The sequence below is a fragment of the Mus musculus genome, chromosome 15, assembly GCF_000001635.26.
Source record: "Mus musculus strain C57BL/6J chromosome 15, GRCm38.p6 C57BL/6J".
NCBI lineage: Eukaryota > Metazoa > Chordata > Mammalia > Rodentia > Muridae > Mus > Mus musculus.
The window spans coordinates 80,911,923-80,924,781 of NC_000081.6; the positions used below are offsets into that span (position 1 = coordinate 80,911,923).

The window sequence follows — 12,859 nt, forward strand, 5'->3', positions numbered from 1 at the left end:
CTGGCCCAGAGTGCAGATTGCTCTTAGAGAGCACCTGAGGCTGGGTCCCAGCACCCACAGCCACCAGCACTTCAGCTTCAGGTCTCACACACTTTCTCTGGCCTGTGCAGGCATTAGACCCACACACAGATAAATGCAGTTAAAAATTAAAAAAAAAAAAATTTAAAGCTCAATTCTACTTACCACCTTTACCCTCCAACCAACCAGCTGGGCTAGTAATTTCAGTTATAAATGTGTATCTTCATAGAAATAAGTATCATTTAAGATGAAGGGAAAGTTTCAGATCCTCACCCCACCCATGTCTGTGCATGAGTAAAATTAAGCCAGACAGTAGGATAAGCCCTCAGGGGAAGCAGACCATGACTTGGGCCTCATAGGACTTGGATCAGTAGAGCTCGAGGGAGAGCCAGTCTAAGGCATCCTTTTACACTGGAGAGCAAGTGGCAACAGCTGGGCGGAGTCCTGGCTGGAGCCCCAAAGCCTGTTGACTGAGGTGGAATGGGGACTAGTGTTTGTCCCCACTCACCCACAGTCCCTTATCCCCAGACTCCTGTGGCTATGTAGACCCATTTTGTTGGTTGGCTTTAATCTGCAACTTACCTGTTTTGAGAGTTCATTTGAAAGCTGCGTTCTACCCAGTGGAGAACAGGTGACAGCCCTGTGAAACTGTGCTGGCAAGACTCTCAGGCTGTATGTAGCTTTTAGTTCTCTGGTGCTCCGTAGTAGTGGGAGAGCCTGATGCTTGGGGCTCACAGCACTGTGAATTCAGACTCTCTTTAAAAAAAAAAAAAAGCTTCCTGTACCTTTGAGGGTGTTCCTCTCTGTGGGGAAAAAAACTGTTCTCTCTCTCTCTCCCCTCTCTTCTCTCTCTCTCTCCTCTCTCTCTCTCCCCTTTCTCTCTCTCCTCTCTCTCTCTCTCCCTCTCTCCAGGAAAACACTGGAGTATCAGTGGGCTTCTTGCCCTTCTCTAGGCACAGCTGAATGTCAGGAGTCAGACCTTGTACTGGCTCCTAAACCCCCTAGATGGTGAGGTTCCTTTGTGTAGCCTTTCCTCTCTCCCACTGGAATCCATAACAACTCACTCTCCCATGTTGGTGTCAGATGTGGTCAGAGAATGGTTGAATCCCCCTAATTGTAAGGCACAAATGATTGCTCAGAAAAATGTGGGTGCAGGTAAGCACTGAGATTATACCTAATGAGATGACCCATTTTCATGCCATAAAGAGACAACAGTTTTTAATCCAGAAGGACCCAGAATTAGAGTTTTGAATCAAGCAGCTGTTTCTGTATAAAGACCATGTCAAAAGGCATCCTTGGACTCCTCCTGAAGTATTTAGTTTCTGATGGAAGAAACGTATAGACATGTTGTGATCTCTTTGCAGGCTTCAGCTCTGGTGGCATGGACTATGGTATGGTTGGTGGCAAGGAGGCTGGGACCGAGTCTCGCTTCAAACAGTGGACCTCAATGATGGAAGGGCTGCCATCTGTGGCCACACAAGAAGCCACCATGCACAAAAACGGTGAGAGAGCAGCCTCATGTTAGTAGCAGAATCTTCTGATCCCTACTCAGGCCTTGACCAAGTATTCTGCATGTTTTGTTGGCTTTTGTATGTGTGTGTGTGTTTCCTTTTTGAGACTGGGTCTTTCTCTGAATTCTAGGCTGGCCTGGAACTCCCAGAAACCTCCTACCTCAGCCTCCACAGTGAAGACATTAAGGCATGTCCTACCACACTTTTAAGGCAATATCTCAGGCAGGCTTAGTATATAATCCCACCACTAAGGAGGCAGAGGCAGGTGGATCTCTCTGAGTTCAAGTCAAGCAAATTCCAGACCAATATAAAGAGACCCTGTCCCCCAAAAAATGTTATTTAGTTAAGTAAAAGAATAACTGCACTGTCTTGTAGCCCATACTGCCTTGAACTCAACAAGTTTTGTTGCCTTCATCTCCTATGTCCTGAGATTAACAGTGTATACTACCATGCCTTCTTTTATGATTTTTTTAACTCTTATGTGTATGCATATTTTGTGTATGTCTGTGCACCACATGCATGCAATACCCTCAGAGACCGAGAGAGGGTGTTGGACTGCTGGGAACTGCAGTTAAGCACCATGTGGGTGCTGGGAAGCAAACCTATGTTCTATAGAAGAGCAGCCAGTGCTCTTAAGTACTGAGCCATCTCTATAGCCCTCCCTTTTGTGAATTTTTATTTATTTATTTTTTAAGCACAAATCTTTAGCTTTTGGTAATGAGTCTCTTGGTTATTTTCCCTAAGTCTTATGATCACCTATCAGAGGAAGGTTTGGCTTAATTCATCTTTCAAGGCATTTAAAGGGTTCTAATTAAGGCTGGCATAACGTCCCACTTCCCATGGGATTGAGAATAGTTATTGTGCACCCATAAGATTAAAGCCCTATTTAAGTGTCTTAAGAGAACATGGGAGGCAGAGGCAGGCTGATTTCTGAGTTCGAGGCCAGCCTGGTCTACAAAGTGAGTTCCAGGACAGCCAGGGCTACACAGAGAAACCCTGTCTCAAAAAAACAAAAAACAAAAAAAAAGAGAGAGAGAGAACAGAATCCTCTTGCTGAGGTGTTGGTTGGTTTGGTTAGCTGAGAATTTGTGGTCCGTGCTAATCTCAAATTCTTGGCTCTGTGCTTTTTGGGAGCTCAGAGATCAGTATCAGATTTTTGAAAACTCCTGCCCTGACCTGGGTATTGTTGTACATGCAAGTTAAAAACCAGCATAAGCTATACTTAGTTCAAGGTTGTATTGGAAGATGTAGTGAAACCCTGTCTCAGAAAAAGAAGAAAGATTCCCTAAGCTTCAAAAGATTGCTAGTAGATGAGAATTCTTTTTTTGTTTGTTTTTTGTTTTTGTTTTTTCGAGACAGGGTTTCTCTGTATAGCCCTGGCTGTCCTGGAACTCACTCTGTAGACCAGGATGGCCTCGAACTCAGAAATCTGCCTGCCTCTGCCTCCCAAGTGCTGGGATTAAAGGCATGTGCCACCATGCCCGGCATAGATGAGAATTCTTAAGGTTTAAACTTTGTTCAGAGCCCCTTGTTCTCTGTGAGTTAGTGTCCCTCCAGACAGCATCTGAGTCATACTGGATTAGCCTTGCCTGTCCATCATTTCCTTTCAGAGCTTCTTCATTTCCCTAGAAAACAGATAAGAAGTCTAGACCTTCTTCCAGCCTTCAATGCAATGCTTGTTTCATTTGTCAATATTTCATTTGGATTCAGAGTTGTCTCCATGAGAATCAATATAGATAAGTGTCTGGTGTTCCTGCTGCAGAGCCTCAGCAGTCTTAACCCAGCCAGCTCATTCAGGTTTCTGTTATAAACCCTCTTTAATAAGCCCATTATAAAACTTCTTTAATAACCCCCATGCAGAGACTGGGAAAGAAGCCACCCAGAGCTCTCTGCCTGTCCCATTAAGCATGATCAAAATCAAGAATAATTTACTGAAATTATAAAGGCTGTTTTATGGACTGAGTAACCCTAGTCTTGGGTCATCCATAGCTCTGGGCACTTTAATAACTTCCTCAGGCTAGTGATTTGCCAGGTCTGGATAATAAATATAAATAAAATGGCATGCTAAAAGATACCTCAGTACAGTATCCTCTTTCCTTATCAGAAAATGTAGATCATGTTTTCCCATTTCCTTGGCAGTCAATCCCCAAGATAATTGAGCATTTCATTCTGCACTACCTCACTGTGCTGTACCTCAGGGTGTGAGCCACACTGTCCACAGAAAAGCAAATGTCCTCTTAGAGGATGGAGACACTAATAATATTCCCTTAGTCTAAACCAAACAGATTGCTTACTCAGTATTTATATAAGCATTTTATTATCCTGAAAATCATTCTATGTGCTCATGATTCACCACTCTAAGACTATGCTCAAATTAAAGTAAAAAAATTATGGCTATTTTTTACTTAATGAACGTTAAGCTTTCAACTTTTCCTCCATGAAAATGCTTCAAGGAGCTACTAACAAAGCCACAGGAATACCCTTGGGAACACAGTGACAGAGGATTTTCTCTTTTCTGTATGTGAGGCCCTGGGCTCAGAAATGCAGTTCATTGCTGGCGTGCTGGCAAAGACCTTGTGCAGGAATTCCACTTCATTGCCTTGGAATTTAAAGCAGTTGTAGATGGCTTTCTCTCCAGTGGACTCTGCACACTGCCAATTCCAGATAACCCAAGCTCAACCAGCCTTTAAGAGCTGGGTTAAGAAGCATCAATAGAAAGATCACTTAAAACTGTCCAAGACTCTAAATTTGTTCAGTTCTTCTCATTTTTTACTTTTGAATAATTAGCTTAGAAATCTCTTAGATACTGTGCTTTGTACTTTTGTATATGTTTCACTGGTTTTATAGGACTATAGAATTTCAGATTGAAAGGGCTTTTCTAGAATGAGAACACTCGTGTGGGCTTAGGTGAGAAATGGAGAAGCTCAGAGAGGTGAGCCGAGTCATCACGGCCGTGCTTTTATTAATGGTTGCCCAAAGTTCTTTATTCCTGTGTGGGTGGGTGGTTTTTAGTTTGCTTGTATGTCTGTGCACATGTGCATGCCTATTCCCAACACAGGTCATAAGAGGGCATCAGACCCCCTGGAACTGGTGTTTCAGACAGCTGGAAGCTGCCATGTAGGTGTTGGAATCAAACCTGGGCCCTCTGAAAAACAGCCAGTGGTCTGAACTTCTGAGCCAACTCTCTACCCCTGGCGCTCTCTCTTAGTCAATTATTTCTTTCTTTTCTCAGGCGCTATAGTGGCCCCTGGTAAGACCCGAGGAGGTTCACCATACAACCAGTTTGATATAATCCCAGGTGACACACTGGGTGGCCATACGGGTCCTGCTGGTGATAGCTGGTTACCTGCCAAATCTCCACCGACTAATAAAATCGGAAGTAAATCCAGCAATGCCAGTTGGCCTCCAGGTATTGTTCATAAACTGCCTTTCCTAGAATAGTTCAATGACATTCAGGCTCTGAACACACCTCTTGTACAGCTCACTGTACTGAGGAAGGCCCATGCTTTCTTTTCTGCATTTAGTAGTTATTGTCTGATAAAGGTAAGGCCTGAACCTTGAAACGTGTGCCACGAGAAAAGTAAAGTTCTTCAAGAAATGGGAGTTAAGGAGAAAGGAGGTGGCCTTGTAGCTAGGCTTTGGCATTTATCCTGTATGTAGAGTTCCTTGGAAGATTAGCTCTTTTAAAGTGGCATTGAATTGATTGACACGCTCATTAGTCAGATCTGTCGTTTATCTATCTCCCCAGGTACAGTGATGAGTTTGGTAAGATTCATCTCTCTCTCGTTCTCCCTTCCTTGCTCTCTCCTTCCTCTGTCCCCTCCCTCTGTCTCTGTATTCTGTTTTCATTATAGAAAATTTAATAAAAGTCAGTAATTATCCTTCTCTTCACATATAATTCTGACATAAATGTATATAACTACATTTTATTAGAGTGAAATGAAATAATGCCTCTTGTTCATATAATACAATTATACATATAATACAATCTTCTCAACACAATTAGAGGTTAATATTACATGTAGCTTTAAATATAGCTTCAACCAATCAGTAAACACAGGATAAGCCTTCATATATAGTCTAGGTTTTCTCACGAGCAGTTAAATTATTCCCAACTATCCCCAGACAGACTGAGAAATAATGGTCACTTATTATATTTCATTTTATTATGGCCTTGCTTCCTTAGGCCATACCTACTTTTCCTTACAACCTGGCTTCCTCTAATATCATGTATGGAGCAATGTATGATCCAGTGCACACATACAAGTAAATGAACAGACAGTATGCTAATAGACAGGCTACTGACAAGAGTGTTTGTTCATGGTAAATTTTATTTCGTGATGAAAATCTGATGCATAGTAGATTTCATTGTTTAAACTTTTCATGGGACCATGGTTTTTTTTTTCCTACTAAACAGTTATTTTAACATAATAATAAAATAGGAAATGTTTAAGTTGTTTTTAACACTCTCCTATCCCTATCATTTCTTCTTATCACAGAATTCCAACCAGGAGTGCCATGGAAAGGTATCCAAAATATTGACCCTGAATCTGACCCCTATGTCACCCCAGGAAGTGTGCTAGGGGGTACAACCACATCTCCCATTGTAGATACTGACCACCAACTGCTGCGGGATAACACCACAGGTAAGTGAGGGCTGCAGGCTGCATGAATACTACCCAGCATTTTCATAGTTATTCGCCTGTGGCCTTGTTTCTATTTGTAGTACCTGATAATTTAAGCAGAAAATAGAAGCATGTTTTTTTTTTATATATGTGTATTGTTTGGTTACATTTTGTTTTTCCTTCCATTTGAGTTTAAATAAAAATACTTGCCGGGCATGGTGACACACACCTTTAATCCTAGCACTTAGGAGGCAGAGGCAGGTGGATTTCTGAGTTCGAGGCCAGCCTAGTCTACAAAGTGATTTCCAGGACAGCCAGGGCTACACAGGGAAACCCTGTCTCGGGAAAAAAAAAAAAAAAAAACTTACAAAGTTTCCCTGGTTATATTGACATTTGTCTCTAATATTTTCTTCCTCTTCCTCTTTTGTTATAAGGGTCTAATTCCTCCCTCAACACCTCGCTGCCTTCACCTGGTGCCTGGCCCTACAGTGCCTCTGACAACTCCTTTACCAACGTTCATAGCACTTCAGGTACTCGGTGGCGTTTCCCCTCTTGCTTAGCAGTTGACTGTGAGGCTCCTCTTTATTACCAGCATTTACTTTCTAAGGGGCACCACTTAAGGATGGGAAACACCTAAGTCAGCACAGATGGACACACAACCTTTCTTTGCATTCAGCATCTACTCAGGGAGTTCCTGGACTCCCAGAGATAGGATAGGTAACACAGGACTATATTGGACCAAGGCCAATGGGAATAGAATCTCTCATAACTGCAGTTCTTCAGAGGGCAGAGCCCATGACCTGATGACCAAATGTTTCTGTTAACTAGCCAGCCAAGAAACCAAGGGTTATACAGAGAGCCAGTTCAACCCATATTAACATTGAGGCAGCCCATGGGAACTTACGGACCTAAATCTGACCTAGAGACATAATGAAAGTAAATGGCAGAGTAAAAAAGAGGACCTTGGTTAATTTGCCAATAGTACTTGTTGAGTTCCTATGGTTGGTTGGCTGGTTGGTTTTTGCATTTATTTGCTTATTGAGGCTTAAGAAGGAATAGAAAAGTTAATAGGAGCTAGAGGGATGGTTCAGTGGGTAAAATGCTATGCAAACATGGAGACTTGAGTTCAGTCCCCATGCCCACATTAAAAAAAAAAAAATCAGGCACAACTGGGCACACCTTTAATCCCAGCACTCAGGAGACAGAGATAGGTGTGTAGCTCCACCCTATCTCAAAAGAGAAAATGATGGCATACAAGTGTGACGCCAGTGCTGGGGAGGCAGAGACAAAAAGATCCCTGGGCCTTGCTAGCCAGTCCCTCCAGCCCACCAGAGCTACAAGCCAAGGGAGAGACACCTCCCCATCCCTACCCCCCACCCCCACCAAACACACACACACATAATATTTTTGTTAGTTATTTGGAAATTTCATACAATGTACCCTGATCACAGTTGATTCCTATCCCTCCCAGGTCCACCCTCTCTCCCTTGCACCACTACCACACCTGGCATCACTTCTCCATCTCTGCTCTCTCTGGCATTCTAAGCTAGGTTGACCCACTCCACTGCTGCTGCTGTTTTTGGTGATCATCCCATGGTATTGTCATGTCTTATACACTGGGGTCTGCTGCAGCTAGGCTTCACCCATAGCCTCTCATAGGCTCTCTTCATGGTGTCAAGCTTCAACTCCTTTATACTACCCCTTAAGTCCTAGGCCACCAACTGCAACTGAGGCTATATCTTTACCATTGGCCTTCCCTGGCCTCTCACAGTGCCAAGCCTCAGCAGTTCTTCATGACCCCTTCAAGTCTACATATTACCAAGTCCAGCCACAGCACGAGGTACAACCTTGGCTATCTCTGGAACACAGCTGTTTGTGCTCTCAGAAAACACTTCCCAGAATTTATTTATTTATTTATTTATTTAATGTAAGTACACTGTAGCTGTCTTCAGACACTCCATAAGAGGGCTTCAGATTTCGTTATGGATAGTTGTAAGCCACCACGTGGTTGCTGGAATTTGAACTTGGGACCTTCAGAAGAAGAGTCGGCGCTCTTTTTTTTTTTTTAAGATTTATTTTTTATTATATGTAAGTACACTGTAGCTGTCTTCAGACACACCAGAAGAGGGAGTCAGATCTTGTTACGGATGGTTGTAAGCCACCATGTGGTTGCTGGGATTTGAACTCTGGACCTTCGGAAGAACAGTTGGGTGCTCTTACCCACTGAGCCATCTCACCAGCCCCTGCTGGTCTCTTCTTAATCACTGCTAACCAGCTTCAGTTGTCCCAGGAGACCCTTCTATTTTTCACTCTAAAGCCAGAGCTACATGGCCAAAGCTGCCATTTTCTGCTGCTTACTGGGACTAGAACATTCCCCTTCCCACCCCTCTCCAACCCCTGTTTCTGTTTTCTGACTCCCTCTCTCTGTCCGATTGACCTTGAACTCAGAGATCTGCATGCCTGTCTCCTGAGCACTGGGATTAAAGGTGTGGTCCACCAAGGTTGGATTTAAGATTTTCTTCACCTAGAACTTGCTCTGTCTCGGGCTGGCCTGAACTCAGAGATCTGCTTGGCTTTATCTCCTGGGATTAAAGGTGTGACCACTGTGCTTGGGTCAAAATTTAGCTGGATAGGATCTTGCCCCAAAGTCCCACTCGATTGAATCTCCTTGAACACAGGATTCTGCTCCATTTCACTTCCTGGTGCCCTTTAGTATTCAAACCATATATATTAGATGTTTCCTTTCTGAGCTTACTATGCTTGTTCAATATGTTCTTCATGAGTCTTTTTTTTTTTTTTTTTTTTTTTTTGGTTTTTCGAGACAGGGTTTCTCTGTATAGCCCTGGCTGTCCTGGAGCTCACTTTGTAGACCAGGCTGGCCTCGAACTCAGAAATCTGCCTGCCTCTGCCTCCCGAGTGCTGGGATTAAAGGCGTGCGCCACCACGCCCGGCTCTTCATGAGTCTTAACCAGAGAATAAAGTTTCTGCTGAGCTTTTTTGAGACTTCCTTTGTCAATGCAATTATTATAAATCTCACTACCTTAGCCTCAAGTACTCTTCAGAACAGGGCAAAAAGCAGCCATATTCTTCACCATAAAAACAGTCTCTAGGCCACATACTGAAATTCTCCTCTGAAACCTCTTGGGCCAGGTCTGTACAGTTCAAATTACTCTCAGCAACAAAGTCTTCCATATTCCTACTAGAGTGGCCCATTAAGCCCCCTTTAAAGCATTCCACCACTTTCTGAATCCATCTACATTCTTCTCAGGCCTATCACAGCAATACCCCAGTGCCTGGTACCAACTTCTGTCTTAGTTAGGGTTTTACTGCTGTGAACAGACACCATGACCATGGCAAGTCTTGGCTTTATCTCCTGGGATTAAAGGTGTGACCACTGTGCTTGGATCAAAATTTAGCTGGATAGGATCTTGCCCCAAAGTCCCACTCAATTGAATCTCCTTGAACACAGGATTCTGCTCCATTTCACTTCCTGGTGCCCTTTAGTACTCAAACCGTATATATTAGATGTGTGACAATATTTAAGCTGGGCGTGGTGGCGCACGCCTTTAATCCCAGCACTCGGGAGGCAGAGGCAGGCCTGGTCTACAAAGTGAGTTCCAGGACAGCCAGGGCTACACAGAGAAACCCTGTCTCGAAAAAACCAAAAAAAGAAAAAAAAAAAAATGACAACATTTAATTGGGGCTGACTTACAAGTTCAGAGGTCCAGTCCATTATCATCAAGGTGAGTGCATGGCAGCATCCAGACAGGCATGGTGCATGCAGAGCCGTGAGTTTGTATCTTCATCTGAAGGCTCCTATGGAAGACTGACTTCCAGGCAGCTAGGATGAAGGTCTTAAGCCAACGCCCACAGTGACACGCCTACTCCAGCAAGGCCACACCTCCTCTCGTAATGGTGCCACTTCCTGGGACAAGCATATACAAACCATCACAGTGTTTTTCACCACATTTCCTCCCTTACTCCCTGGGCCCCAGGCCCTGTCTCTCCACAGATGAAAATCATACTTTTCATCTCCACTTCTCTTGGTCCACTCTCACCCTAGGTTTTGTTTTGTTTTTGAAGACAAAGTTTCTTTGTGTAGCTCTGGCTGTCCTAGAACTCATTCTATAGAATAGGCTGGCCTCTAACTCAGAGATACATCTGCCTCTGCTGGGATTAAAGGTATGGCCCATCTCCACCAGACAATTTATCTTTTCTTTTCCTCCTCACTTTTTACTTGCGGGGGGGGGGGGGGTTGTTTTTGGTTTTTTTGTGCTGAGTCTCATGGAAACTCTACATGTTAGAGTAGCCACACTCCATGAAAATTCTAAAGGGATGTACTCTCACAAGGAGCATATATTGAGCCTGAATTTCCTTTTCCCTGCTTTCCTGAGCCTGTCCCTTTATGTGCATATGTGCTGTTGCCAAGGTTACCAATTCTGTCTCCCTCTGAACTAGAGGCTCCACAAGTACCTATAGTGCTGTCCAGTGACTTAAACTTAGTAAGCAGTAGTGATCATTTGAAGGTTTTTTTAGATTTATTTATTGCTGTGTAGATAGATAGACAAACAGACAGGATAGATAGATAGATAGATAGATAGATAGATAGATAGATAGATAGATAGATAGATAGATAGGCAGGCAGACAGGCAGGCAGACAGACAGACAGACAGACAGACAGACAGACAGACAGAGTCTGCATGTATGTGTAATATACTTGCCTAGTGCTCACAGATGTCAAAAGAGGGTATGGGACCCCCTGGAGTTGGAATGGTTGTGAACTTCTCTGTAGGTGATGGAAATTGAACCCAGATCCTTTGTAAGAACAAACAAAGCCATGCTCCCAGCTTTAGTGGTTATATTTAAAATCAATGTTGGTGTCTAATGTATCAAGGCACAAGCAATACATAGTTTTCTAGTGGTTTAGTGCTTGCTTGAGGGGAGTCAGTGAGCATTTATAGAGTACTCTAGTTCCATTGGTGTTAACATTGTAACCCTGTCTTTTAGCTTGACCTCTTTTGGAATACTTTCTCCATAAATCTGTCTTCTCGTGTTTACCCAAAAAAGAAGTAGGAGATTAGTTATATTACTGAATCTTCAATTCACACAATGATTTATCAGTTTAGAGTCATTTTAAAATTTTATATTCAGCATGCTCAGAGGAAATTTATTTTTATACTGCTGCTCTTAAAATGTATGCTTCCTGCTACTTTAAAAAAAATTTTTTTTTGAAACAAAGTACAAGAAGCCCAGGGTTACCTCAGCCTTAACACTGTGACTTTATAAAATATAAATATATATGTGTTTATAAACAGAATTTGTGTCTATTGGTAGGCAGATGCCCATCTAACCCTGACTTATTTCCTACGTTTCTCTTACAGCAAAGTTCCCTGATTATAAATCCACGTGGTCCCCAGATCCCATAGGACACAACCCCACTCATCTCTCCAATAAGATGTGGAAAAATCACATCTCCTCCAGGAACACTACACCGCTGACCCGCCCACCTCCTGGCCTGACCAACCCCAAACCGGCATCTCCTTGGAGCAGCACAGCACCGCGATCGGTCAGGGGGTGGGGGACACAGGACTCCCGGATTGCCTCGGGTGAGGATGGTCTGCTGTGGAGGAGCAGGAGCGTCTGTTTAGCACCCTGGAAGGACATGGCTAGGGCTCAGCATGGAGGAGTGTGTGGTTATCTGGTAGAGGAAAAATCGTCTTTTGACTGAAAAGTTGCAGTTAATACAGATGAAGGAACCAGGACCCCCTCGAGGGCACATGAAGTAAAAATGAGCAATTATGGGGGGGGGGGGCATTGTCCTACAAATATGCAAATTAATTCACTGGGGTCAGGAACTAGAAAAGACCGTGAAGGTCAGGATTAGGTTAAAAAAAAAAAGAGGCCTATGGTCTGCATGAAAATGTCCCTGCCCTGTGTGGTCCCCTGAGAGTCTTGGTTTGGGTATGCATTAGTCTTCTCTCTCCCTCATCCGTCCCCTATTGTCTACAGCCTCTACCTGGAGTGATGGTGGCTCTGTCCGTCCTAGTTACTGGCTGGTTCTCCACAATCTCACCCCACAGGTAACCATGCTTTCTTGTGGATTTCTAGATAAGAGTTTGATTTTATTTAAAGAGAGAGCTGAGCATATTGGCACATACCTTTAGTCTCTAGCACTTAAGGCAAAGGCAGGTAGATGTCTCTGAGCTCAAGGCCAGCCTGTTAGCAAGTTCTTAGGGTACATGGGACTCTTGTCTAAAATAAAAGGGGAGAGACAGAATGGAGGATGTTGGCAGACATGAAAGCTCTTTTCTCATTGAGGTTTTTTGGGTTTTTTTGTTTGTTTTCATTTGTTTTGGCCCCACCCACCCCGGTGGTTTCTCTGTGTAGCCCTGGCTGTCATAGAACTCACTCTGTAGACCATATAGACCAAGTTGGCCTTAAACTTACAGAGATCTGCCTGCCTCTCAAATGCTGGGATTGAAGGCATTTGCCACCACTACTCGGCTATGAAAGCTTATTTATGGGACTAGAGAAATGATTCAGCAGTTAAGGAAGCCTACTGCTAGCTGGGCATGGTGGCACACACCTTTAATCCCAGCACTCGGGAGGCAGAGGCAGGCGGATTTCTGAGTTCAAGGCCAGCCTGGTCTACAGAGTGAGTTCCAGGACAGCCAGGGCTACACAGAGAAACCCTGTCTCGAAAAA

General features: G+C 43.6%; 1 protein-coding gene across 2 annotated transcripts in view; it reads left to right on the forward strand.

Annotated features, from left to right (window-relative positions):
- Positions 1-12,859, forward strand: part of Tnrc6b (trinucleotide repeat containing 6b) — a 229,774-nt gene that overhangs the window by 200,610 nt on the left and 16,305 nt on the right. For both annotated transcript variants that reach the window (NM_144812.3, NM_177124.4), the window contains 6 exons: positions 1,383-1,520; positions 4,762-4,938; positions 6,029-6,175; positions 6,589-6,684; positions 11,536-11,760; positions 12,164-12,234. In NM_144812.3, coding sequence (NP_659061.2) covers positions 1,383-1,520; positions 4,762-4,938; positions 6,029-6,175; positions 6,589-6,684; positions 11,536-11,760; positions 12,164-12,234 — 854 coding nt within the window. The remainder of the gene's footprint in view (positions 1-1,382; positions 1,521-4,761; positions 4,939-6,028; positions 6,176-6,588; positions 6,685-11,535; positions 11,761-12,163; positions 12,235-12,859) is intronic.